At 54.1% G+C, this 24280-nt stretch overlaps 11 protein-coding genes across 11 annotated transcripts; 6 read left to right on the top strand and 5 right to left on the bottom strand.

Annotated features, from left to right (window-relative positions):
- Nucleotides 1–352: 352 nt before the first annotated feature.
- SODALDRAFT_343352 (beta-glucosidase) lies at nt 353–3949 on the bottom strand. The gene is made up of 6 exons (XM_028613122.1): nt 3261–3949; nt 3075–3157; nt 2844–3007; nt 2517–2739; nt 2325–2428; nt 353–2198 (listed from the first exon to the last, which is right to left on the bottom strand). The coding sequence occupies exons 1-6, from the start codon at nt 3547–3549 to the stop codon at nt 503–505; spliced, it is 2559 nt and encodes an 852-aa protein (XP_028469191.1). The 5' UTR covers nt 3550–3949; the 3' UTR covers nt 353–502.
- Nucleotides 3950–4835: 886 nt separating this feature from the next.
- SODALDRAFT_118253 (guanine nucleotide-binding protein alpha-2 subunit) lies at nt 4836–6910 on the bottom strand. Its single transcript, XM_028606605.1, has 5 exons — nt 6545–6910; nt 6260–6444; nt 6000–6157; nt 5656–5914; nt 4836–5564 (listed from the first exon to the last, which is right to left on the bottom strand). The coding sequence occupies exons 1-5, from the start codon at nt 6660–6662 to the stop codon at nt 5220–5222; spliced, it is 1065 nt and encodes a 354-aa protein (XP_028469192.1). The 5' UTR covers nt 6663–6910; the 3' UTR covers nt 4836–5219.
- A 1654-nt stretch (nt 6911–8564) lies between these two features.
- On the top strand, nt 8565–9028 carry SODALDRAFT_118291 (hypothetical protein). Its single transcript, XM_028606606.1, has 2 exons — nt 8565–8931; nt 8997–9028. The coding sequence occupies exon 1, from the start codon at nt 8599–8601 to the stop codon at nt 8818–8820; it is 222 nt and encodes a 73-aa protein (XP_028469193.1). The 5' UTR covers nt 8565–8598; the 3' UTR covers nt 8821–8931; nt 8997–9028.
- Nucleotides 8995–9811, top strand: SODALDRAFT_331109 (hypothetical protein). Its single transcript, XM_028611374.1, has 2 exons — nt 8995–9412; nt 9480–9811. The coding sequence occupies exons 1-2, from the start codon at nt 9172–9174 to the stop codon at nt 9512–9514; spliced, it is 276 nt and encodes a 91-aa protein (XP_028469194.1). The 5' UTR covers nt 8995–9171; the 3' UTR covers nt 9515–9811.
- On the top strand, nt 9616–12334 carry SODALDRAFT_331110 (putative spermidine synthase). The gene is made up of 5 exons (XM_028611375.1): nt 9616–9818; nt 10303–10338; nt 10443–10735; nt 10925–11162; nt 11595–12334. Exons 1-5 carry the CDS (start codon nt 9788–9790, stop codon nt 11870–11872), a joined length of 876 nt encoding a protein of 291 aa, XP_028469195.1. The 5' UTR covers nt 9616–9787; the 3' UTR covers nt 11873–12334.
- On the bottom strand, nt 12229–13385 carry SODALDRAFT_331112 (GAF domain nucleotide-binding protein). The gene is made up of 4 exons (XM_028611376.1): nt 13313–13385; nt 13116–13222; nt 13027–13028; nt 12229–12901 (listed from the first exon to the last, which is right to left on the bottom strand). Exons 1-4 carry the CDS (start codon nt 13313–13315, stop codon nt 12456–12458), a joined length of 558 nt encoding a protein of 185 aa, XP_028469196.1. The 5' UTR covers nt 13316–13385; the 3' UTR covers nt 12229–12455.
- A 153-nt stretch (nt 13386–13538) lies between these two features.
- On the top strand, nt 13539–15237 carry SODALDRAFT_343356 (hypothetical protein; the record flags this gene model as incomplete). The annotated part of the gene is made up of 3 exons (XM_028613123.1): nt 13539–13594; nt 13899–14768; nt 14854–15237. 3 exons carry the CDS (start codon nt 13539–13541, stop codon nt 14906–14908), a joined length of 981 nt encoding a protein of 326 aa, XP_028469197.1. The 3' UTR covers nt 14909–15237.
- A 313-nt stretch (nt 15238–15550) lies between these two features.
- Nucleotides 15551–17006, bottom strand: SODALDRAFT_322531 (RNA-binding domain-containing protein; the record flags this gene model as incomplete). Its single annotated transcript, XM_028609730.1, has 3 exons — nt 15551–16690; nt 16750–16913; nt 16970–17006. The coding sequence occupies 3 exons, from the start codon at nt 17004–17006 to the stop codon at nt 15551–15553; spliced, it is 1341 nt and encodes a 446-aa protein (XP_028469198.1).
- Nucleotides 17007–18161: 1155 nt separating this feature from the next.
- SODALDRAFT_118437 (hypothetical protein) lies at nt 18162–18941 on the bottom strand. The gene is made up of 2 exons (XM_028606607.1): nt 18808–18941; nt 18162–18714 (listed from the first exon to the last, which is right to left on the bottom strand). Exons 1-2 carry the CDS (start codon nt 18849–18851, stop codon nt 18375–18377), a joined length of 384 nt encoding a protein of 127 aa, XP_028469199.1. The 5' UTR covers nt 18852–18941; the 3' UTR covers nt 18162–18374.
- Nucleotides 18942–19830: 889 nt separating this feature from the next.
- Nucleotides 19831–22037, top strand: SODALDRAFT_292046 (GTPase-activating protein gyp1). The gene is made up of 3 exons (XM_028608681.1): nt 19831–20452; nt 20526–21391; nt 21450–22037. The coding sequence occupies exons 1-3, from the start codon at nt 20125–20127 to the stop codon at nt 21705–21707; spliced, it is 1452 nt and encodes a 483-aa protein (XP_028469200.1). The 5' UTR covers nt 19831–20124; the 3' UTR covers nt 21708–22037.
- A 198-nt stretch (nt 22038–22235) lies between these two features.
- SODALDRAFT_331115 (hypothetical protein) lies at nt 22236–24262 on the top strand. Its single transcript, XM_028611377.1, has 4 exons — nt 22236–22942; nt 23023–23264; nt 23362–23701; nt 23789–24262. Exons 1-4 carry the CDS (start codon nt 22367–22369, stop codon nt 24107–24109), a joined length of 1479 nt encoding a protein of 492 aa, XP_028469201.1. The 5' UTR covers nt 22236–22366; the 3' UTR covers nt 24110–24262.
- The last annotated feature ends 18 nt before the right edge of the window (nt 24263–24280 follow it).

The following is a 24280-nucleotide window of genomic DNA, read 5'->3' on the forward strand; positions in this document are numbered from 1 at the left end:
CTCGTACTCAGGGGGCATCAAATGCTGTTATACACTACACTAGTACTACAGGGTGCGGCATGACCGCTCACACCGACGTCCGCGGCCGCGTTCATCCGGCTCAACGTCGAGCGGGATTACGCGCGCTATAATCGGTAGGACTTTTCGAGATGGGATGTGAGTCGTCACACCGGTTTACTCGCATGACACGGGGGTTCGTTCCCTCCGTCTTCTTCCCCCCAAGCCTACGGAGAGTTACCATCCAAACCTAACAGTATTCATTGGTATCAACGAATTACCCCCTAGACACTTGCAAGGGAATCCATCGTCTTACCATGAACGCCTGTGATACCAGAGAAGAAGTCCTCCCTCTAAAGGAGTCATGTAAAAGCAGCGACACCCAGTGGGACCCCATATTCGGTCCGGATTAGCCTATATGTTGAGCAGAGCAACTCAAAAAAATAAAATTAAAATTAACAAAAAGTAATCGTCACGACAGACACTGGTCTCATTTGACAGTCGTTCAGTTCTGGATCGCAAACTCGCCTTCCAGTGGCAGATCCCGACTACTCGACCCGACCCAGACCCCATACGTGCCGTTCTGAAGATGCCACTTCTGCGCCCCAACGTCCCACACACTGAGGTCGCGTCTCGTCAGCTCGAACTCGACCGCAGCCGACTCGCCCGCCTCGACGAACGGCTTGTCGAAACCACGCAACTGCCTAACCGGCCCGCCCGGGATCCCGACGTACAGCTGCGCGACCTCATGCCCCGCCACCGCCCCCGTGTTCCGCACGTCGGCCGACACCCGCGCCAGGACGGCCCACAGGTCTTGCGGGCCGCCTTCGCCCAGGGGCCCGGTCGGGTATGGCGCCGTCGTCGACGCGTTGCGGCTCGCCTGGACCGTGAGGTTGCCGAACGCGAAGGATGTGTAGCTCAGCCCGAAGCCGAAGGCGAAGCGCGGCTCGATGCCTTGCCTGTCGAAGTGCCGGTAGTCGACGTACACGCCCTCGGAGAAGTTGCTCTGCGGGAAGTTTGCGTGCACCCGGTCATCGGGGAGGAGGACGTCCGGCCCGGCCAGGTGCGCGTAGTCGGATTCGTTCCGCGCCACGGTGTAGGGGAGCTTGCCGGACGGGTTCGCGCCGCCGTAGAGGATCGATACGAGCGCGTTGCCCGAGTCCTGGCCCGGGAGGTGCGCGAAGAGGACGGCCGTGACGTTGCTGTGCTCGATCCACTGGTCCACGAGGCGCGGCCCGGCGTTGTGCAGCACGACCATGGTGTTGTTGCAGCGCGACGCCACGTTTAGGATCAGGCCGTCGGTGTAGTCGTCGTAGAGCGCCGGTCGGTCGTACGATTCGCTCGCCCAGACGTTGCCGAAGACGAGACAGGCGTCGGATTCCGCGTGGACGCCCGGATCGCCGCGTTCAAAGTCCCACAGGAGCGCGGTGCCGTCCCCGTCGGCCTGCGCCTTGATCGCCTCGAAAGGAGAGATCAGCGTCGACGGCGAAGGGGCGCCCGACCCGCCGCCCGAGATCATGGTGCCGCCGAGGCCGATGGCCGACCAATCCTGGTCGTAGTCCTCCTTCATCGTGAAGCCGGCTTCGACCTCTTCCCAGCCCACGGGGTACGCTCCGAAGGCCAGGGGGTCGACGAATCCGCCGCCGATGAAGTTCATCCCGCGCGCCGACGTGGCCGAGTATCCAAATAGGGAGAGCAGTCTCGGTCTACCGAGGGGGAGCGCGCCGTTGGCGTTTTTGACCAGGACGTGGCCTTCAACGGCCCCATCGCGAAGCACGCCGCGACTGGAGGTGTTCCTGGCGTCGACGATTGCGTGGGGCTCCTGCACGTTCATGGGCATTCCCGCCCCAGGGGGTGGGAAGTCCTCGTGGTCTTGGTTCAGGCGATACCACGACGCGATGACGCGCGTGACCATGTCGGTGACGCGGCTCTCGGGGACGGACCCGTTCCTGACGGCTTCGACGAGAGTATCGCCCCAGTAGTCGTGTGGCACGGGCATGGCCACGTCCATCCCGGCGAGGGCAGCGGCGACGCCGGCGTGCTGCGCGTCCCAGTCGGAGACGACCCAGCCCTGGAAACCGAGTTCGTCTTTCAGGAGGCCGTTCATCGTCTTGCTGTTCTGGCAGCCATACGAGTTGTTAATCCGCTGGTAGGAACACATGATGTTGGCGCTACCGGCATGGACGGCGTCCTGGAATGGCCTGAAAAGAGCGTCATGTCAGTTTCTTTTCTTTCTTTTCTTTCTTTTCGTTCTTTTCTTTCTTTTCTTTCTTTGGTCTAGAAGAAACCCGTTTCTTTTGGCTTGGCACATCCATCCTGGAACTCACCAGAGGTAGAACTCGTGCATGGTCTTGTCATCAACATTCGAAGAGACAGCTTCCCGGGGCAGTTTCTGCAGACGATTGGTTTCTTGTTCGTTCGCGATGAAATGCTGCAAAAGGCACGCAACTGTCAGCCCCCCTCCAAACAGGAGAAACACTCCACAAAAGCAGGTGTTTTGCTGCCGTTTGCTTGCTTACCTTGACACTAGTCAAAACACCTTCTTCCTGCACCCCGTTGACCGTCTCGTGTACGAAGACGCCGGTTAGGTACGGATCGACCGAGAAGCTCTCCCAGTTCCGACCGCCGCTGACCACGCGGCCCATGGGCCCGATCGAGGGTCCGAGCAAGACGTTGACACCCTTCGTCCTGAATTCGGACCCCATGGCCTTCGCCCTCCGTCGTGCCAGGGGTTTGTTCCAGCTGCAAAACAGTAGGTCAGAAAAATATGTTTGAACAAGGAGATAAAAAGAAAAGAATTCTTTGAATCCAACAAGGATATTGTCTCTTCTCTTCTTCTCTCATACCTAGCTCCCACGTGAATACCGGCCGGATAGGCATTGACAAAATCGGTGTTCCTGAGACCTTGCCCGGCATCGTGGAGACACATCCCGGGGAAACGGAGCCGTCTAATCGGGGGAAGAAGCCCGGCACACCCGGTCGAAGAGCGGATGCCTCCGGTCAAGCTCACCTGAGGGGGGGTAACGGTTCAGTCACACCAGGCACTCGAAAACCACGGGCGAGAAACCTCGGCTCACCTTTTCCTCTAGCGTCATCTCCCCAACCATGTCCCTGGCTTTCTCGAAAGCATCGCTCCAAGCCCCCAGACCCTCCATCTCGGCTATGCAAACGGTTAGCCCGGCATCTAGTGGAACGCTTGATCCCAGAGGCTGGACGTTGAACGCCAAACGGACGAGTGAAAAGAGAGAGAGAGAGAGACGTACGTGACGGGTACACGGGCGGCGAAAGCCCATAGAAGAAAGAATCATCCGTCATAGGCTCCCTATCTACGCTGCCCTCTGTCTTCTTCGAAGGTAATGCAGCCAATCCGGCAAGACCGCCGCCGATTATTACCACCAGGACGACTAAGACGATGATGATGCGCTTCTTGGTTTTGAGGAAAGGAAGGCCAGCCTGGACGCGCTGCCACACGGAAGGCTTCTTCTGCTCCGACATGGTGGGCTTGTGATGCTCGGCGGTGCCAGTGTCGGCGCTGACATCCGTCTTCGACATGGCGGGCAGACCTGGTCAGGAGAGTGTTTGAGGATTGACGAAGGCGGAGAAGAGGCGTCGGGACCCTGGCATGTCCACTGAAACTGTCGACGATACTCGGCTTCGTGACCGATTTTCTCTCACAAACTCCGGTGTCGTGGGCACGCGCGCATGCCTTTCTCAGCCTGAGGGTCCCTTTTGAATGAAATGAGAACTTCAAGGGTATGCTATGCGGTATGCAGCTGAACCCAGAACCGTCGTGGTGGGTAATGATGTCTCGACATACAAATCATCCGATAATAAGAGATCTTGGCTGCCCGCCTCCCCCCTCACTAGCTAATATGAAATTCGAGCGCCCTCGTTAATTAAGTCGTCCGTTGACTTTCGATCTTCGATTCCCTCCTCCTTACCCTTATGGTTGGCGAGCCCATCATGGACGAAAACCATGAACCTATCATTCTGCTTGCCCCTGTTTTCTTCCGTCTTCGGTATCGTCCTGCCAACCAGATTTTCGTTTTAAATGGAGGTTTATGATTGGCCAATTCACACGTTAAAAAGCCTTATTTGGTTGACCGGTAAATTAGTCCCTACCTAGTGGCTTATATAAGCACTGTGAGCCCCGCCTGGTCAGCTACAGGTATATACAGTATGTACTTCGTACATTGGCGGGGCCCTGTGCTGTGAGCTGGCAGACTCGGCGTCGGACCCTCTGCGCAATACACTGCCAGGTGGGGGAAAAGGGGGAGAAAAAAAAAATAGAACCTTCGGCCTAGCCAGCCGGCTCTCGCAGCCTTTTCAAGCGGCGGTTTAGTGCTGAAGCCGTTTCGTTTCCCTTCGAAACAAACTGAACCTTCCATCGACGGCGATTCGAAAAAAAGCCCTTCGAAAACCACAGTCATCCAGGTGTCCCTCACAGCTAACATTCTCCTTAAAGCTTGGATATAGCGTGCACGTGTGCGTCAGTCTTGTGCATGTCATGGAATCTGGACCCCACTGACGAGCACCCTGATATCCTATATGTGTATTCATCATATGTAGTCCGAACTAAGATGATATCATGTCTTTACAAGAGTCCGCATATCCAAAAGGGATTGTGCCTCGGTGCAGGCCAGGGGCGCCCGTCTCAACAAGACATGGCCCCTAACTCCCACCAGTCCCAACGCATCTCGTCGATTCGTTCGCTTCTCCCGAGCTCCCTTACTCAACTCTCACTGAACTTTTAATATCCCGTCCCCCTTCACCGTCGTCACCGTCACCCGAGTCGGCCCGTACCAAATCAAGTTGCTATATCGTCGACAAAAATAAAAATAGAGGTATCATGCGCTGAAACTGAAAAAAGGGCGTCTCAGTTTGCCTCCTCGAAATCAAAGCTTGAATACAGTGGAACCGCTGCATGAAGGGGCCCCCCGGCCCTAACAAAATAGATGCGTGACCCGACTCAAAAGAAATCCGATACGGTTGGTCGATACATTACACACAGAAAGGAAAGGGGCGTTGGGAGCAGTCGAGCGCCGCCGTGGATGTCGGATATTTTGTAACATCATAGTCAAAGTTGTGATTTGTATTCGATGTCTCGATGCTCCATCCAGTTCGCTTCCCGTGAACGGAGCTTCCCCATCAGCCACGGTTGGGGCTGGTCGGCATTAGGGGAACATGGACGGCTGTCTGCCGCTGGGTCTCTGCGAGTCACCTCATAGTATGAGCTGTTTCAGATTTCGTTGGATGATCATGTCCTGGACTGAATCCATGGTGATCTTTAGCAGGTTCGTGTCAGTCGCGTTCGTAAAGTGACCATAAATCTCCTTGTCCGTGTTTCGGTTCAGCGCCTTGAATTTATCCAGGAAGTATTTGCTGGCTGCTTTCCAGTCGTCAGGCGGCCCATGGTAGTCAGTGAATCCTTGCGCCTGGATCGGGCTGTGAGCAAGCTTTCCCTTGAATAAGTCCATCTTGTTGAGGAAGAGGATGAGGGCCGACTTGGTGAACCAGTGAGAGTTGGCAATCGACTCCCACAACATCAGGGCCTCGTTCATTTGATTCTGTCGAGGCGCGTACATGTCAGCCAGCTGAGTTCCCGACCTGGGACCTGGGGAGTTCATTTGGGCGGGGGCATCAATGGGGCTTCCTTACGCCGTCTCTATCTTCGACGAGACATTGGTCGTAACCGCTGATGGCCACCAAGAATAGGAGGCAGTTGACGTTCTCGAAGCAGTGGATCCACTTTTTCCGTTCTGACCTCTGGCCGCCAACGTCAAACATCCGGTATGTCAGTTGGCCAAGTTCGAAGACACTTTCCGTGATGCCCGTCGTACGCAACCGGCAGCGAAGCAGGTCCTGGTCGGAGGGTACATAGTCGTCCTCCCATAGTCTGTCAATGTCGTCGCAAAAACTAGATACGGGAATTCGTTAGCTCTTACCCTCCCCCAGCCGCGTATATACCATTATTTCTACGGAACCGGGTGATTGATGCTCACTATGCCAGGTTGTCATGGAGCGCAAACTCATTGCCCTTGGCAATGGCCATTTTAACTCCACCATCTGCCCAGAGTGACTTGATGGGTTCGAGGTAGTCTTTCGGCAGCGGGTCTCGCGCACTGATCTCGTAATCGACCATGAGGTAGGCCATGTGTTTCTACACGGAAAGCGGAACCAGGTCAGTGAGCGTGTTCGGATGTGGGAGTACCAAAAGACAGGGGGGAGGGTTCGAACAACGAAGAATGTGGAGGCGTCTCACATCATTCTCGGGATTCTCGAAGCCCACGCCGAGTTCCCTCATGGCATCGAAGATAAGTCGAAACGATTGTACGACGTTATTGAAGACGACCGGTTTCCACTCCAGCTTTTCGGACTTGCTAAATCCTTGTGCATAGATAAGCTTCATTTGTTTCAATACAGTCGACTTGCCCGATTCGCCGGCGCCTACAGGTGCAACGAGTCAGTAGCAATCCACAGACAAGAATACCAATGCGATGTAAAAAGAGGGAAGATGGATCCAGGTCCATGATGCAATGCAACAGACCTAGCAGCAACAGCTTGACCTCCTTTGCCATCCGCTTCTCATCTTGCCGAATCACTTTGTCAAGCTCTCGTGAGCGCGCAGCCCCATCGTCCTTGTCTCTGCTTCCAAAGCACATCATGGGTAACTGTCCGCGGGACTGTCGAGGCAAGATATACGTGGTCGCTCGTGGGGAACTCTCTAGGCCTGTAAAAGGAGTCGAAGAAAGCCCAAGACCTGCCGGGAGGCAGTACCGCAGACCTCTGTGTTGGTTGGGGATGCGCCCGCCAGGTGAAACTCGAAGGCAGGGATTGAGGAATAAGGCTTAAATGCGTCTGCTTCAACACATTGGAGGTCGTGCGCGTCCGATCACGGCGATGTGGCGGTATAAAAGACTGCCGGGGAACAGCTTCTCTGGCGGGAAACGGAAGCTGGAATCGTACGCAACGATGCCCTGCAAATGGCGCCTTCGATGTCGCGGTGTTGAGGGGTCAAGAAATGAACGCTTCTCGGAACAACGGAGGGGCTTGGTGCGGTCTCTGGATGAGGGAAAATAGCTGCTAGCTACCTCTATTGTCTATGATGACATTGTAGGGTAGACTTAGACGGGTAGACTCCAGGAGGCCGGGAGAGAGCGCAATGGCTGTTCGTGAAGAGAGCGGGAAAAGGGGCAGGGAGAATGTGCCAAGTCATGGGAGAGGACGAAGAGAGAAAAAACGACGAGACATGCAAAGCGAAAGGAGTGGAAGGAAGGAAGTACGGATAGGTAGGGCCCCCCCAAAGCATGGATATGGTATCAGATTCGGAAGCATGGGGCAGGATTTCCCGGTTCCGGGTGGCCCTTCCCTTCTTTTCCTTTCCTTCCCTTGTCACCCTCCAAGTCAAGGGTAGGTGCCCCTCCCGGCCGCTACCGTACCGGTCGGTGTGTGGACGGACGCAACTAGTTACGAATAGTTGACACACGAAGTAGCACCTCGGTAACAGAAACCGAAAGAAAACAAGTACATGGTAGGATAGGAGTCGCCAGGCGCGCTGCGAAACTGAAGAAGAGCTCCGTAATCGGTCAAGTTAGTTCCCCAACTACCTTCAATAGCATGATGCCCCGATGATTCAAAGTCCAACAAAGTGATCTGATCTGATCTGATCTCAGCGTGGACCGGGAGCAAGTGCCGGAAATTGAAGTACGTAAGCATATCCGTAGGTACCTAGCATTGTACAACGTACAGCAAGTTTCGTCCTCCGTACTATGCTCTCCGCTCGTCCAGCCTGTGGTTTCTGCTCCCTATACAGTATATGCACTGTACCGGCGCTGAAGAATTGGACCATGCAGCATGGATGGAGACCCACCCATGCACCGGCAGTGGGGCCGGTTTTCAGTGCCAGCTGGTCATTGGCCTGGTGTAGCTGATACCTTCAGCGACTCCTGACTGGGGACAGGGGGAGGAGATGCAGAAATGCAAGGTACATAATGAGTGCGAGCACAACCAATGGCGCGGTAATACGTGAACATGTCGGAGGTTTATTACTTCGTACATACCGTTTGGAGAAGTTTTATTTTAATTTTTTTCATACTATTATATATATAAGAAAGACAGAAAGGTTCATGTCTACTTCGTAGGTAGGCGACGTTTTGACGGCGCTATAGATGATGATTTCTTGCTTCTGACTGCATAATAAAACCGCATCATCAGTTGTGGCGTTATGACCTATCCATATGACTTCCACGGTCTGTGTCGTGCTCGTGCCATTTGAATACCGAGGTATCCAGCTGTGTTCACCGAAAGCCACGAGAACCACACGGCTATAGCATGTGCACAACGTAATACTCCGTACTTCTTAGCATCTCAATGAACTGCCTGGTTGGGCTACCTATGGATCGTCCCGAACCACTCGCGGCAGACGAGGAGACAGTGCAGGACAGGGCAGCAAATGGTCATGAACCCTGGCGCGTGGCCCCTACGGTGTACGTTGTATGTAATCCGCATCGCTGCATGGGAAATGAGGTCTACACGGCAAGTGTCAGAGTCTCATAAACATTTTCCTGGGCGTCATCAAAAAGTCTCTTCCGAAGAAGCAAGATGGCCTGCCATAGTAATCACAGAAGACCTCGTTCTGGTTTCACCAGGCTGACTGGGATCCTGTGGGAAAAGCGTGGATTGAGGATGGACATAAGAGAGCTGAATTGGGAATGGCGCAGGCGTCTAGACCCCCGAGCCACACAACAGGCCACATTATTAATAACCACGCCCATGGCCTTGGTCAGGTGTTCCGGTGTTCGTTGGTTTTGTTTTGTCTCTTGACCTGCAGCTGAACATCGATCTGTCCTCGTTGGATTCTTCAATGCTTCCTTCGATTCTTCATGGAAGAGCGTCTTCGATTTTCGGATGCTGGGCCTTTGAGAAAGTACACAGGTACGGTAGAAATACGGCCCGCGATCACCCACGGTCACCCAAATGTTATTACTAAGCAATACAAGATATTCTCCTGACAATGAGGGACCACGACATCGCCAAGTCTGATTTCAAATGCATTGCTTTTTTTGAGGTACCTCAAGTCTGCTGTCCGAACACGCCGGCATTTCAAAGGGAGTGTGTGACGTGCAAGACCGACTTGGTAAATTCGAAATAGCTATATTTCTGTCCAACTTTGCAATGTTTCCAGCACAACAACCAGTGGCCGTTTCGAGCAAGAATAGGAGCCGGTGGACCGATGACGGCATGAATAAATCGGGTGCATTACGAACCATACGTCTGAAGTTTTTGGGGCTGGTTCTTTTTCTTTTGAGGCCACCAACGGCGGAAGCCAACCTGAGGCTTTTGTTTTGTAGCAGAAAGCCGACGAAGGGCCGCACTAGGTATCTGTTTCAGTCTTCCAAGTCGCCGTTTTCACGACGTAGGTCTTTCGATTGCCCCTCCGCGAAGCAGGTACTTGCACGATCCATACCTAATATATAAGGTAGACAGCCGGCTGTATCCGAAGTACTTCTCCTCGTAGGGTACCAATCGGAAACGGAAAATTTTTCGCTGGTACCCAAAAAGATAAAAGATGATAAAATGGGGGGAAAAAAAAGGAAAAAAAAATGGAACAGGCCTTGTAGAATACCTAGTGACGACATCTTATGATAAAACACACCTATTTCAGCAAATATTCACCATTTTGCCCACGACGACTCGTCACGTACTGCGACCACTACTTACCTTACGGCACCTGTCCCATCGGCCTGTTCTTCGTACACGCCGTCCTATCGGACTTGGATCCATCGTCACCATGAGCGAGACTACCCATGCCACCATCCAAGGTTGGTTTCACCCGTCGTCCGTTTCCTAGTTGCATGGCTGCGCTATATGGCCGGCCCCTATCACTGTGAGATGCAAAAGACGAAAGTCGCGATGGTGCGCCACTTGACTATTGCTTCCACGTCTTCGACACACATTGAACCGAGTCCGAGTTCATTGGGACCGGGCTCCTTGAGACGGAGGGGAAGCGGGGGAGGGGCCTTTTCTTCCCCTGCAGAGAAATGACCCCTGGCTCACAGCCATCACAACTCATACTCTCTCCCTACCAGTCCTCGCAGAAGTGCCTGCATGCTGTGCTGCTGTTGTATCAGCCTCGGACGATGCATTTTCCCGCCAGTCTCTTATGAGTCAGGGCATCGCGCATGCAACTCGTCATATTTTCTTCAATTTCTTTCCTCATATTCCACATGTCGTTGGCAATGGCAACTAACCTCAGTTGGCTTCTGAATCATAACATAAACTGACAAAAAATCTCCTGTGCTATAGATGGATGGTTCCGTGAGATTTCTGACATGTGGCCTGGTAAGAATATGCCCTGGCATGAGCCTTCGAACCCACGTCCCCGATGAAGGCTCGTGTCTCTTTTCTCGGTCAACTTAACGGCTAATCGAACCCCCCTTGAAAAGGCCAGGCCATGACCCTCAAGGTCAAGAAGGTCGTTCACCACGAGAAGAGCAAGTACCAGGATGTGCTCATCTTCGAGTCGACCGACTACGGCATGGTCCTGGTCCTCGACAATGTCATCCAGTGCACCGAGCGCGACGAGTTCTCCTACCAGGAGATGATCACTCACCTCGCCATGAACTCCCACCCCAACCCCAAGAAGGTTCTTGTCATTGGCGGCGGTGACGGCGGTGTCCTGCGCGAGGTCGTCAAGCATGAGTGCGTTGAGGAGGCCATCCTCTGCGACATTGACGAGGTCCGTAAAATCCAGGCGCACCTTTTCCATTCATCCATCACATCTCGTACACCTTTTGTTTGCCCTGGTTATTTTCATTACTATCGTTCTTAATTCTTTTTTTTTTTTTTTTTTTTGCCCTTTTTGGTTCTCAAAAGCGTTATTTGCTTTCCTCTGTCAAGCTCGTTGGCCCTAATATGTTTGATACAGGCCGTCATCCGTCTCTCCAAGCAGTATCTCCCCGGCATGGCTGTCGGCTTTGAGCACCCCAAGTCCAAGGTCCACATCGGCGATGGCTTCAAGTTCCTCGACGACTATAAGAACACTTTCGACGTCATCATCACCGACTCGTCTGACCCGGAGGGCCCTGCCGAGAGCCTTTTCCAGAAGCCCTACTTCCAACTCCTGCACGACGCCCTGCGGGACGGCGGCGTCATCACCACTCAAGGTTGTACGTCCCCGTCCGTCTGACAAATTTGTTGCGAGAGTTTCCTCTAAGATTTGTCCAGGTACCCCCTTTTTATCCCCCCTCTCTGCCGTACCTGGACCATGCCATATCACCACGTTTTTCCCATCTTCTCCGGTAGACTTCGTCGGCCAAATTTCATTCCCGCGCTCCTTTCCTCCCCGGTCCGCTCTTCTTCTCCTCCCTCCCCGTGGCTCGCTGACTTGCCGAGTGGTTCGGCTGGCAGCCGCTACTTTCTCTACCCATCGTGACATGTCACTTGTGACTGTTTCGTGATTGAAAACAACTTCTGACCACTCCGCCATTTCCCCCACTTTACGACCTTTTCATGAGAACACTGCCCTGGAAGCAAAATCCAGGGGGGCCCCTGCGAGGAAGGTAGATGCTGACTTCTTTAACCACACTGAAATACAGCTGAGAACCAGTGGCTCCACCTTTCCCTGATCGCTCAACTCAAGAAGGACTGCAAGGAGATTTTCCCCGTGGCCGAGTATGCCTACACCACGATCCCGACCTACCCCAGCGGCCAGATTGGCTTCATGGTCTGCTGCAAGGACCCCAACCGCGACGTCAAGGTGCCGGTGCGCTCCTGGACCCCGGAGGAGGAGGAGAAGCACTGCAGGTACTACAACTCGGAGATCCACAAGGCCAGCTTCGTCCTGCCCAACTTCGCCAAGAAGGCGCTGCAATAGATCCCGAGGGAGGTTATCTCCGATGTCTGAGATGGCCACGGCAGAGTCGGCAGGAGGGAGAAGGAGGCGGACGAGCAGGAGGCGGCAGTGCGGGTCCTTACGAGGGATGAGACCCGATGATAGAATGACCAAGGACATGAATGAGAACTGAAAACAAGGTGGATGAGGTCGAATGGTTGGAAAAATAAAACGAAACACCAACGCCAAGAGGCGGCAATACTCTTCGCGTTAAAACTTCTCTGTCATGTGTGTTGGTGATGTCTTCTTTCGATTCCCCCCCGGTCGACGCGGTGCTGGACACCAGTCATAAAGAGTCACCATGTATACAGGCAACTCACATCTCAACGAAGGCTGCAAGCATAGTATTCTGGTGTTGAGTGGGTATGTTTTCTCCAGTCAACTGACAAGAGAAAAGGAGATGCGTGTCCAGATTCGCAATTTCCTAAATCAGAAGTAATAGATGGCCGACATGAAACCATTGAATCCCGAGAAGCCAGTCTATTTGCCCTTCCTAAAAAGTTCCCTCACCCTTACCCGTGGCGTACCCGGCGACAGTGAGCGTCGGAAGAATACCAGACTACTCTCACCAGTAACAACTCTTTGCTAACAAGACGGCTAACCTCTCCAACCAAAGCTGGTCCACCTCGTCAAACCCACCCACAGCAGCGCAATCCACATCGATGATTGCCACGACTTTGCCCTTTCCCTCGCCGACAGATCCATCCACGACGATTGGGACGACGACCTCGCTCCGACTATCTCCGTCACAGGCGATGTGACCCGGGAACGCATCCACGTCGGGGACTAGTTGGGTACGGGCCTCGGCCGCCGCCGTCCCGCATACGCCGCGTCCGAAGGCAATGGTCTGGCAGGCTACTTTCCCCTGGAAGGGGCCAAGGATAAGCTGCGACTTCTCGGGCGGGGAGGACGGGTCGAGGACGTAGAAGCCTGCCCAGTTCACGGCATTGCTGGGCGGCGGGAGGGAGTGGTAGGCGTGCCAGAGGAGGGAGGCTGCGTTGGCTAGATTGCTGGACCGGGAGAAGTCAATGCGCGTGTCAGGCAGGCTGGTGTAGACGCGCGTGCGGTAAAGGCAGGGGACGGGAAAAAGTTAACCAACTTAAGGGGGGGGCAGCTCACCAAACCTAGAGGCGTGTAAGTGAGATGCTAGCGATGATGATACTGTCATCATGTCATGGATTCTGATAGCGCAGGGGGGAGGGGGTGTTGATTCCTCCAGTTGCGTACCCAATTTCTCTGTTCGTAAAATAGCCCTTCGGCCTGCATGAGGACCTGCTCATAAGCTTCCTCCTTTGTGACGCCCGAGGCGAAATTGGATGCGTCGGCGTGGACCTACGGGGTGATAAGCGGATGTGAGTGACTTTCAATCTTTCTTTCACTGGACAGTGACGAGATTCAGATTAGTCATGAAAGCTACCATACCATAACGATTGTATTTGTTTGCCTAGAGATATTGTGAGGGTGTTCGGATTTAAACTTGTTTAATACCTACTCCGCTACCAAAAGTCCATAAGAATGTGCATGTGAGGGCTTTCTTGGAAAAAGGGGAAGGGGGATGGATGGGGGTTCACCATGGGTAAGGTACGACGTACTTGGAATGGGGTCAGCTCGGTAAAACTCGGTATGTGTAAGCAAGACCGTTCACCTGATGGCTTGGCATTCGGTGACTGGCCCGAAGGGTTCTGCCGATCGGACCTGGTATGGGTACGTACCTGTTCGATGCAACCGCGACTTCTTTTTTTTGATGCTCCGATTCATGACCCATATGATCCGCCCCGATACCAATTAGATCCAGACCGAAGCTGGAGCACGGAAATGCGATGAACCAGAGAGCAACACTGCGCGCCATGCGCGCCCCGACATATCTCAGTGCCCGAGGTTTAACTCCTCTGACCCCCAATGGGCCCTCCCGCACGTCCATCCTTCAAACAGTCATCCTCCTCCCACAGCTCCGCGGTCGTCAGAGTTCGTCGAAGACCTCCCCCCGACCCAACAATGGCCGCGACAGCAACACAAGCGCCCAGGCCTTGAACGCGTCCATCAACCCCCCCGCATCCACCCGGCCCCCTCATCTCCTCCTCCCGGTTCGCGACCCCTCTGCGTCGACGATCATCCACTGGATCAACATCGGCAAAGCATACGTGTCCTTCTACAAATCCGGCGTCAAAGCCGTCTTCGCCAACCGCCGCCTCCTCCGCGACACCCTCGCCTCGAAACCCGAATCCGACCGCCGCCCGCCGCCGTCCTGGAAACCCGCGCATCCTCCTCCTCCCTCCTACAGCCGTGCCGACTGGGTCCTCCTCTGGCGCGTCCGCCACGACCTCGTCCGCGTCCCCATCTTCGCCCTAGTCCTCCTCGTCTGCGGCGAGTTCACCCCCCTCATCGTGCTCGCCATCGACGGCATTGTCCCATACAGCTGCCGCTTGCCGCGCCAGATCGGCGCGTCCATGGCCGCCGCCGAGGACCGCCGCCGCGCCTCCTTTACCCGTCTCGAGATCGATTACCCGCGCGGCGTCCTCGCGGAAGAGGAGAACGTCGGCGCCGCCCGCCGTGCCGCTAGGCAGCATGTCTTGCGGAGTCTGCATCTCCCCGGTGCTATGTGGGATAAGTTGGGCTTCATGCCCCCGGGCATGTGGTTTATCAAGGGCCAGTTGAGGATGGGGTTCTTGGAGGGCGACGACAACTTGCTGTTGCAGGACGGCGCCTTGTCTGACCTGGTGCACGAGGAGCTCAGGATCGCCTGTGCAGAAAGAGGGATCGGCGTCATAGGACGTGGGGATGGGGAGTTACGGGAACTTTTGGGTGATTGGTTGCGGCTGACGGCAGACGAGGACGCCGTTGCGAAGAGGAAACGCATGACCGTGCTCTTGACGACAAGGTGAGTTCCCTTTCTTCTGACACTTACCCCCCAATTTGCTGCGTACCACGATTTCCTGGGCTGACATGCCGGTCCCTGTCCCTAGAGTGGAAAACTGGCCAACGACTCGCGACTTTTCCCTGCCTACATGGCACCTGTAACCGCTTGTCCTGCATGGATTGGTCCTGTACGAGTATGCCACGTCGGTTCTGGACCCCGGGACGACATGTATCATTTCTTCTGCCGATTTGCGAATCGCATCATCTGTGGGTTTAGGAAATAGGGAATGAAGAGGCGGGCGGGCGATGGGCGCCGAAGACTAAAAAAATCAAAACACTAGATGAGGAGTATCCAGGAGTGGTGATAGACGTGACTGAATCAGATCCCTGGGTCACAAATGTATGGGCTCCAGCCATAGAGACTGTATCAACTGAATAGATAGTGAATTAAAGAAGCCTCGATAACTAATGTTTGGCTGATGTCCCAGGGCCACCACCGCGATTTCGGCCTGGGTCCTGCAGCTCGAACCTGTATTTGCCCCTGATTTAACCAGAACAGACAAGACGGCACGATTAATCCATCCATGAACATACTGCTAATTCTGAACCGTTTCCCCTTGCTCTAGGACATTCTCTTTTCAGAAGACCTCATTTGCAGATTTTGTACACACAGCTGCTGCTGACAGCGAAAGAGAGAAGATCTTCGGCGACGAAGCACCTCGCAGCGGAGAAAACATAAGAGAAGAAAAGGGAAGTAGAAAACAAAGGAGGTCAAGGAGAAGTCGAAGCCCCTCTGTTGGCAGTTTAACCTCGCGCATAAGGGTGGTATCCACGAGTTCCGCCACGACCCCCTCCCCGGTAGTTGGCGCCCGGCTTTCCGGCGTTCTTGGGGCCGGTGGGCGCATTGGCGGGCGGAGCGTTGTTGGGATCCACCGGCGGGCTGCCACCGATGCTGCTGCTGATGCTGCCACCGCCGCGATTGCGGTTAAAACCACGGCCAGGGCCGCTTGGAGGCATATTGGGTTGTGGAACGTCGTCGTACATACCCTCCCACGATGTCATGCCAGCGCCGCCGCCGCCGCCGCCGCCGCCCCCAGCACCTCCGGCGGCAACTCCGGCTACCACGCCGTAGCCTCCTCCTTGGCCACCGTACTGATCGCGCCCTCCACCTCGTCGGCCCTGCTGGTCGTACATCTGCTGTTGATCGAAGCCGCCGTAACCCCCGCCACGGCCCTGTCCTCCTTGGCCTCCGCCTCCGCCGGCACCACCACCAGCAGCCATCATCTGATTCTGCATCTGCTGCATTTGTTGCATCATAGCCGGAGTCATGGTCATCCCCTGCGGGCTCTGGGGACTGCCGGCGCCTCCGCCCCGGCCGCCCATCATTTGGTTCTGCATCTGCTGCATCTGTTGCATTTGTTGCATCTGCATCATCTGCTGCATCATGGCCGGGTTCATGGGCATGCCTCGCTGCATGGCCATTTGCTGCTGCATCATGGTGAAGTATTGTTGCATGCGCTGGAAGTATTGCGCCATGACCTGAGGGGTCATCCCGCTCGCCCCGCCCATCTGGCCGTTCATTGCTCCAGCATTCGAGCCCTGGTCGTCTCCCTTACGGAACTTCCCTCCACGACGGGCTGCCTCCTCCTCCTCGCGAAGGTTGCCCCTGGGCTGGGCCTTTTTGACCTCGATCGGCTTGCCGTGAATCTCGAGATGAGTCCTGAGGCACGCGTCGACGCCCTCCTCGTTTTCAAAGGTGACGAATCCAAAACCCCGAGGCCGTCCGGTGTCCTTGTCCATCATAAGCGTGGCATCTACCACCCGTCCGAACTGAGCAAAGTAATCTTTGAACTCTTGATCCGTTGTATCCTGGCTGACACCGCCCACAAAGATCTTGCTTGTCTTTTCCTGTTCGTCTCGCGGAATGGCGCGCTTAGGGTCGATCTAAAACGCCTATCAGTACTCGTTGCGAGGGGCAAGGGAACCGAGGAGGAATAGCATACGATTTTGCCGTCCAGGAAATGTTCCTTTACCATGACAATATTGACCGTCTTGGGGTCTTTGAAGGTAAGGAAGCCAAACCCTCTAGATCTCCCTGTGCTGTTGTCTCGCATGACAGTGCACTCGACCACCTCGCCAAATTGGGAGAAATAGTCGCGTAAGGATTCTGTAAACGTCAGCAGCAGATCTACAAGAGCTTGGAATGAAAGGCAAGATGCTTACGGTCTGTAGTCTCCCAGTTCAGACCACCGATGAACATCTTTCTGTGTGTGCGCAGGAAATGTCAGCCTTAAAAATGAACAGCCAGAAGAAGAAAAAAAGGAAAGAAAAACCCCCAGAGAGGGCTTGACAGAAGACATGTTCCATAAAAAAAGAGAGAATCAAACATCTAAATCAAGAAAACGACAATCCGCAGCTTCTATGCCTGCAATAAACAAACAAGTCCAACCAACTTCGTCGAACTTGGTCGCAAAATCCATCCAGATACGCCGAACACGAAATCAGAACAGATCTTCAGAATCGTGGAGTTGTTTTGACGGGGCTGGGCGACGGGAGGAGAGAGTGTAGTGTATGCAGAGTTACACATCTCCTTTGAAGTGTTACAGTCGCATTCCTCGGCGCCGGCAGAAGATGGGCTGGTCAGCCTAGCAAGCGTCGACGTTTTGGTGGCTCATTGCGTGTGATAGTGGTTGGTTAAGCGGCGTTCTTGCAAGGTCCCTTTCATCATGTGGCTGTGACCGAGGGCGAAAAGGAGGATGTTCAGCATATCCGAGATAGGTTGGAGTTGGTCGATAGCACGCCCGGTTCTCTGGCTGATCGTAGAATAATGCAGCGCGAGCATCCCCGCGCAACACAAGAGGGCCGGACAGCGGCTCTCGTCGAATAAGGGACCCAGAAGACCACCTCTGCTACAGATGCTCTCACCGGGGAGACGTATGCAGCGCAGAGAGAAAGCCAGGTCAAATCTCGTCGAATTTTTGTCTCGAACTGTGTCTTGCTACCGCCAGGTCTTGCTAGGTACTAGCCCTCGAGCGCTATCCGCTGCCAATCTTGCTACAGCAGCCAGTGAACTGATCAAGTTCGTTCTGGTGCGAAAAGCTTTATCTGCGACTGGGCTATGGGATGCAAGATCGTGTTCCCGATCGTGCCGGTGCTCTTGCTCTGACTATTGTCCGACGGTAACCGTCTTCGAGTTGATATGAGGTTGTTTCCCAGCCATGGGTGATCGGCGTGACTCTGCTTTTCCCTTTTCTTCTCTCTCTCTCTCTCCTTTTGCTTTCTTTCACTAATTCTGTCGTAGTGGACTTCTGGCTTTTTCTCTTCCTCTTCCTCATTGCCCGAGCTTAGATTCATCGACTTGACTTCTCAATCTGAAAGCCCTGCATAGCCGAGGTGGTGCATAACCAAACGCGTGGTCCGTTCCTGCTCCCTTGGCGTTCCACTGCGGATAGCATAGAGTCCCCCAGTTGCATCGCAAAGGACCAGAACTTTCTATCCAGCCTTTCAAGTGACCGTCCAAATCGATGGCTTGCTCCAAAGGTAAGGGGCTACCAGGGGCCCCTGGTCATATTACGCGGAACTGGGAAAGAAGGGCACAACGTCACAAATGCGAAATCAAGAAACAGACTTACCCATCTTCCTTGGCGCTCGGATTCTTAGCCACTCCACGGGAGTATGTTGGCTCGTCGTTCGTGTGAGGGGTATGCGAAGTGGGAGGAGGGCCTCCACCGCCCAGGTTGAAGTCCACGTCGTCGTCATCGTCATCATCTTCATACATTCTCTCACCACCACCACCACCACCAAGATCTTGGTGCACAGCCGCATATGTCTGTTCATTTTCTCCATATGCAGCTGGTGCTGAAGCAGCTGCTTCAGCGGCGGGTTCTGGTTCGGGAGCGGCGGGCGCAACAGGGGCTGCAGCCTCGGTCTTGATGGGTTTGGGAGCAGAAGCAGTGTCGTCGTCGTAACTGAGCAAGAAAAATCATCAGTGATCTAGCCCTTAATCTATCAAGAGGTGCTGTGCGGGCAGGGCGGCACCATAGCAGGCGGCATTGACTAACAGGTCGGCGAAGAGATCCTCTTCGAAGTTCTCCGGTTCCGTCATCTTAGAGTAGGTAGGAGAAAATATCGGCGTGTCGCCAATCGCCAGCGGAACAGAAAGAAAGGAATGCGGACGCGTGATGACTAGCGTCAGTCCAGAGACTGAACCAGAGAGGAATTCCTTTAAGGAAACAATTCAAGGCCCGTAAGAGGAAAATACGAAAAGAAATGGATGCCGTAAAAGGTTACGAGGCACGAAAGCTCCGAAGGAAATTTTGTCGCGTAGTTCGCACAGAGGAGAGCCTGGGGCAAAACAGAAAGAACTTGGTGGTCCGTTGCAACTGAACAGTCCGAGTCCAGACCTACCTTAGTAAGGTGGGTCCACTTAAAATATTCGACCTGCAATTGTACGGCACGAAGCAGGACGTTCGTACCTAGATAAATGAGCCAATCACAGACTTGGAAAAGACTCCGGAACAATATTCCTCCCTGCCAGAAGTGCCTTACACGTACATGTACCGAGTCTACTAGCAAGCCACAGTGGCTGTGACGTAAGCACATGGCGAGCAAGGTGGGTATCCTGACCGCTTTGGTCACAAAGCACGGAGTACCTTACCTCTTGCGCCCGACGCCTCGCTGGAACTGCCGTCCCATCATCTGTTCGTCCACCACACAATGTCTTGGGCGACATAGCTGGCCAACACCATGTTCTCTTCTTCCGGGGGCAGGACGAAGCCATCTCCGCAGGTATTGTTCATTTTTAACAACGCCCCCCACCTTCGTTCAGCGCGTAGGCCCTTGACTGACGGATCTGCCCCGCAGCAAGAGATGGTCCAGGTTGGTATGTCGGTTCTATCCCCCGCCTCCCGATGACATGCGATTCCTTCCCTGGAGCAGGGCGCTGTCAGTCATACTTACTGACTCTCTTGACTCGCAAATAACAGACCGATCCGAGTATGTCCTTCCTCCTCGGGGCTTTTATTTCCAAAGGTGTGAGTGAGTGGACTGACCAACCGACAGCTCAGCGTCTCCCTTCTGGAAGCCCCCTCAACGCGACAATGCACAAAAGAAACCCGGCCCAAATTCCGGGTTGGTTGTCGGCGCAGCCTATTCCCATGCCGACATGCTCAAATTTGAATCTCTGTACGTTGTTTCACCCCCCACCTCTTCCCGGATAGGTCTGGCGACACTGACAAGGAACAAGAAATCTGTCCAGCAGTTCTTCCTCGAGACCAAAGACCCCGCCGTCGTCCAGCACAAACAGGACCCGACCCAGCGAATCGTCCCCCACCGCTCGCTCCAATCAAGGAACCTCAACTCCTCCTTTCAAAACATACATGAATTTTCTCTCCAATACGAATGATGATTGGAAGGCGGACGAGGAAGACGACATGATCGGGTATGATGATGACGATGACGGCGACGATTTTGGTCTTCCCAGCCTGTCCAACATGAAAAGGAGAGATCGAAAGATTGCTGCGCAAAGGACAGACTCGAAAGGGACCTTGCTATCCCCCGCGCCCGAGGGCTCGTTTAGCGGCCTGGGAAGTCGTCGATATTCGAACAGTGCAGATATTGCGATAGAAAGGCCGGCACAGCCATACCCCATGCCCAAGAAGAGCGAAGGCAAAATATTACGGCCGCAATATAAAGACATTTTGCGAGGCATGTCACCCGTGTAGCACAACGCCCCGCCCCGGTGATCAAGGCGCTTTGCCAAGCTAACATGCGCAGACAGACCCCGCCAATGCGCTTCATCTAATCAACTACCCGACTGTACCAACCGATGCAACACCCAAAGAGGTTGATGCCGCCAACTCGCGCATCTCTCGCATCAACAAGTTCAAAAAGCTTCTTCAGGCCTCGACGATTCCTCTGGCAGACCTCCGCCAACTAGCTTGGTCTGGGGTTCCGGAGGAGGTCCGGGCCATGACATGGCAGCTCCTACTCAGCTATCTCCCTGCAAGCAGCGAAAGACGAGTGGCAACGCTTGAAAGGAAAAGGAAGGAATATTTAGACGGTGTTCGACAGGCATTTGAGAGAGGAGCGGCCAATCCGACTTCGGCAGGCAAGGCGAGGGGTCTGGATGAAGCCATCTGGCATCAGATTAGCATCGACGTGCCCCGGACAAATCCGCACATCGAGCTATACGGCTACGAAGCAACGCAACGATCATTGGAAAGGATCCTGTACGTCTGGGCCGTGCGGCATCCCGCCAGTGGCTACGTGCAGGGAATCAACGACCTGGTCACGCCGTTCTGGCAGGTCTTCCTAGGGATTTATATCACAGATCCCAATGTGGAAAAGGGAATGGATCCGGGGCAGCTTCCGAAGTCCGTACTGGATGCGGTCGAGGCTGACTCGTTCTGGTGCCTGACGAAACTTTTGGACGGGATCCAAGACCACTATATCGTTGCGCAGCCAGGGATTCAGCGACAGGTCGCAGCCTTGAGAGACCTTACGGCCAGGATTGACTCTACCCTTGCGAAACACCTCGAGAGCGAGCACGTCGAGTTCATACAGTTTAGTTTCCGGTGGATGAACTGTCTCCTTATGCGCGAGATTAGCGTCAAAAACACCATTCGGATGTGGGATACATACTTGGTAAGACATATTCAGCTATATTTCTCCGATGTGGACGGGGTGCTAACACGTGTTGTAGGCCGAGGAGCAAGGCTTCTCCGAGTTCCATCTATATGTTTGCGCGGCTTTCCTGGTCAAGTGGTCAGATAAGCTGGTCAGGATGGACTTTCAGGAGATCATGATGTTCCTACAGAGTCTGCCGACGAAGGACTGGACGGAAAAGGACATCGAGCTTCTTCTCAGCGAGGCATTCATTTGGCAGAGTCTGTTCAAGGGCTCTTCTGCGCATCTCAGGGGTCAACCCAGTCGTGCGCCATCTACGAATCTACAATTATAGTAATCACGCATGTACAAACGTCATTCTCAAACACCCTAGACTCGCCTTAATATTCGAGTCCATGAGTCCATGCATGAAGTTAGGAAGTAGTGGAAGTGCGTTCGCGATAACTGCTTTTCTTGTTTGGTTGGGGGGCATATGCTATGAGTTCGATACGCTTCATCAGCATCGAGTAACAAATGTCAGGGGCCCAAAAAGAAACCGGGTTGGATCAACGAGTCCACGTTCACCCAAGATTGTTGTAATTGGGTAAGGTAGTTTTATCATCTTGCGACTCAAAGAAGGGTTCGCCGGGGCTGTTCACAAATACATGGAATGTTTGGTATCGATGCCCACTATTTTGTTCTCAAGCCCTTTATCCCAAGTATCTCCTACCTATCCGTAGGTACATATGTATATTACATAAGCCAAGCTTGGTGGGGCGCCTGCCACCAATTAAACGCGTGACGCGCTTCCACGGAAGGCGCGTCATTGTCCTTCGAAGTCTTGAGAGCTATTACCTGCCGCCCTTGAACAAACTACCCAGCAGTCCTTCCAATTACCTTCGCACAACTACACGCACGAATTCACGCCACCTTGACGACCACGTTAATAGATACCTTCCCTATCAGACGAACATCCATTTATCCAGATTTTATCACCTGATCGACAAAAATACAATGGCGGACACACCGGAGAAACAGCCGGTCATCGTTGAAGAATCGAAGCCGACAGCCGACGAAACGACTCCTGCTACTGCAACCGAGACAACAGAGCAGCAAAATGCCAACACACCCGCCACAGACGATGCGGACATTCTTGTTGACAATGATATCAAGTCAAGAAAAGTCACACTCGCTGACCTGACTGCCAAAGCTTCGGCGCTGTATGTGAGGAAGGAGTACAACCAAGCGGCCGATCTTTATTCGGCCGCTGTAGCCATGGCAGTCGATATGACCGACGGACTCGATATCCACCCCGACAATGGCGAGATTTTCTTTCTGTACGGTCGCAGCATGTTCAAGATTGGTCAGGCGAAGAGCGACGTGCTCGGCGCCAAGGCAGCCGGCGAGAAGAAAACAGACAAGGCACAGCCCAAGGCCGTTGAGGCGGAAGCGAAGAAGTCGACGCAGGAAAGCGTTGCGGCTGCGGTGGTGGAAGTGAGCGACAACAAGAAGGCCGAGCCCGGTCCGGCCAAAAAGCCCTTGTTCCAGTTCGAGGGAGACGAGAACTTTGAGGCCTCAGACGAAGACGAGGTAAGAATTCGAGTCGAGTCAAGCCAGCTCGCACGAACTTCCTGCTCGCCGCTGGGTCGCCTGCTGACCTGCTGTGCAAGGAGGATGACGAAGCTGAGGATGGAGACGAAGAGGATGAGATGGAAATCGCGAACGACACCCTTGAGATTGCACGTCTCTCGCTTGAAAAGAGACTAGCTCTGCTAGAAGAACAGGAGAGCCAGACCAATGGCAAGGGCAAGGGCGTCGTTCAAGAAGGCGACAGCGCCAACGTTCGCCATGTCAAGGAGCGCCTAGCTGATACCTACGACCTTTTGGCGGAAATCAATTTGGAGAATGAAAAGTCGGTGGCCTTTCCCTTTTTTCCCCTTCTCTTCCCTTCTTTTTCCCCCACCCTCGCCGGTCAACTAAAGACCAGTAGGTGCTAACTCGCAAGACAGGTTTTCCCTCGCAAGCCAGAATTTCCGCGAATCCCTGAAGTACAAGAAAGAACTCTACCCACCCGAGTCGGAGATTCGCGCCGAAGCCCATTACAAGCTTGCGCTCGCCCTCGAATTCGCCTCCATGACAACTACGGCAGAGGCAGGCGCTGACCAGGCACTGGATGAGGATTTGCGAGAGGAAGCCATCTCGGAGATGGAGGCGGCCATTGCAAGCACGAAGCTCAAGCTCCAGGCTAAAGAGGTCGAGTCGGCTGAGACGGCCAACCCTGAGGAGAACACTGCCACCAAGGCTCAGATAAGCGACGTGCGGGACATGATCGAGGACATGGAACACCGGGTAGGTGTCCCAATTTCTATCCAATTTCTACCGCCATCGGTCCACTTTGTCTTTTTTTTTTTTCAACGGTAAACTGATTCGCAGTAGCTCGAGGAGATGCGGAAGCCCGCCATCGACTTCAAATCCGTCCTCGGGACGGCCGCCGGTGATGCTCTTCAAGGCATCTTCGGGTCCGCGCTCGGAGAGACACCCGCTCAGATGAATGTTCGCGTCCAGGATGCTAAGAAGACGGCAACCGATCTCACTGGCCTAGTGCGGAAGAAGGAGAAGAAGAATAAGGACGAGTCGCAGTCGTCGGCGGCCCAGGAGAACGGCCACGAGTCCAACGGCACGAAGCGCAAGGCGGAGGAGGCAGCCGAGACCGAAGACGCATCTAAGAAGGCGAAGGTCTCTGAGGCGGCCGCCTAAGCTGTGGGTCTAAGTGCCCCTCGACTTGTTGCGTTGGTTCTCCGGTCCGCGCTGGTCGGAGTGTTTCTATATTACGAGTGTGTATTGTACGACTAGGGTCAATGGCTCTCTCGAGGTTCACGAGAAATGGGTTGGGCTGGATTTGGACGGCGGTTTGCTTGTTCTTTTTTT

Source organism: Sodiomyces alkalinus, assembly GCF_003711515.1.
Source record: "Sodiomyces alkalinus F11 unplaced genomic scaffold SODALscaffold_2, whole genome shotgun sequence".
NCBI classification, from domain to species: domain Eukaryota; kingdom Fungi; phylum Ascomycota; class Sordariomycetes; order Glomerellales; family Plectosphaerellaceae; genus Sodiomyces; species Sodiomyces alkalinus.

Coding starts and splice junctions, on each gene's coding strand:
- SODALDRAFT_343352 (XM_028613122.1), bottom strand. CDS start 3,549: ATGTCGAAGACGGATGTCAGCGCCGACACTGGCACCGCCGAGCATCAC. Junction 3,008..3,074: donor AGATGACGCTAGAGGAAAAG/GTGAGCCGAGGT, acceptor ACCCCCCCTCAG/GTGAGCTTGACCGGAGGCAT. Junction 2,429..2,516: donor GTGTTTTGACTAGTGTCAAG/GTAAGCAAGCAA, acceptor TGCCTTTTGCAG/CATTTCATCGCGAACGAACA.
- SODALDRAFT_118253 (XM_028606605.1), bottom strand. CDS start 6,662: ATGATGTGCTTTGGAAGCAGAGACAAGGACGATGGGGCTGCGCGCTCA. Junction 6,158..6,259: donor TCGAGAATCCCGAGAATGAT/GTGAGACGCCTC, acceptor CTTTCCGTGTAG/AAACACATGGCCTACCTCAT. Junction 5,915..5,999: donor CTCCATGACAACCTGGCATA/GTGAGCATCAAT, acceptor TCCCGTATCTAG/TTTTTGCGACGACATTGACA.
- SODALDRAFT_118291 (XM_028606606.1), top strand. CDS start 8,599: ATGGCCTGCCATAGTAATCACAGAAGACCTCGTTCTGGTTTCACCAGG.
- SODALDRAFT_331109 (XM_028611374.1), top strand. CDS start 9,172: ATGTTTCCAGCACAACAACCAGTGGCCGTTTCGAGCAAGAATAGGAGC. Junction 9,413..9,479: donor CAAGTCGCCGTTTTCACGAC/GTAGGTCTTTCG, acceptor TATATAAGGTAG/ACAGCCGGCTGTATCCGAAG.
- SODALDRAFT_331110 (XM_028611375.1), top strand. CDS start 9,788: ATGAGCGAGACTACCCATGCCACCATCCAAG. Junction 10,339..10,442: donor GATTTCTGACATGTGGCCTG/GTAAGAATATGC, acceptor CCCCTTGAAAAG/GCCAGGCCATGACCCTCAAG. Junction 10,736..10,924: donor TCCTCTGCGACATTGACGAG/GTCCGTAAAATC, acceptor TGTTTGATACAG/GCCGTCATCCGTCTCTCCAA.
- SODALDRAFT_118437 (XM_028606607.1), bottom strand. CDS start 18,851: ATGACGGAACCGGAGAACTTCGAAGAGGATCTCTTCGCCGACCT. Junction 18,715..18,807: donor GAGGATCTCTTCGCCGACCT/GTTAGTCAATGC, acceptor TTTCTTGCTCAG/TTACGACGACGACACTGCTT.
- SODALDRAFT_292046 (XM_028608681.1), top strand. CDS start 20,125: ATGAATTTTCTCTCCAATACGAATGATGATTGGAAGGCGGACGAGGAA. Junction 20,453..20,525: donor ATATAAAGACATTTTGCGAG/GCATGTCACCCG, acceptor ATGCGCAGACAG/ACCCCGCCAATGCGCTTCAT. Junction 21,392..21,449: donor GGATGTGGGATACATACTTG/GTAAGACATATT, acceptor CACGTGTTGTAG/GCCGAGGAGCAAGGCTTCTC.
- SODALDRAFT_331115 (XM_028611377.1), top strand. CDS start 22,367: ATGGCGGACACACCGGAGAAACAGCCGGTCATCGTTGAAGAATCGAAG. Junction 23,265..23,361: donor ATCAATTTGGAGAATGAAAA/GTCGGTGGCCTT, acceptor CTCGCAAGACAG/GTTTTCCCTCGCAAGCCAGA. Junction 23,702..23,788: donor TCGAGGACATGGAACACCGG/GTAGGTGTCCCA, acceptor GATTCGCAGTAG/CTCGAGGAGATGCGGAAGCC.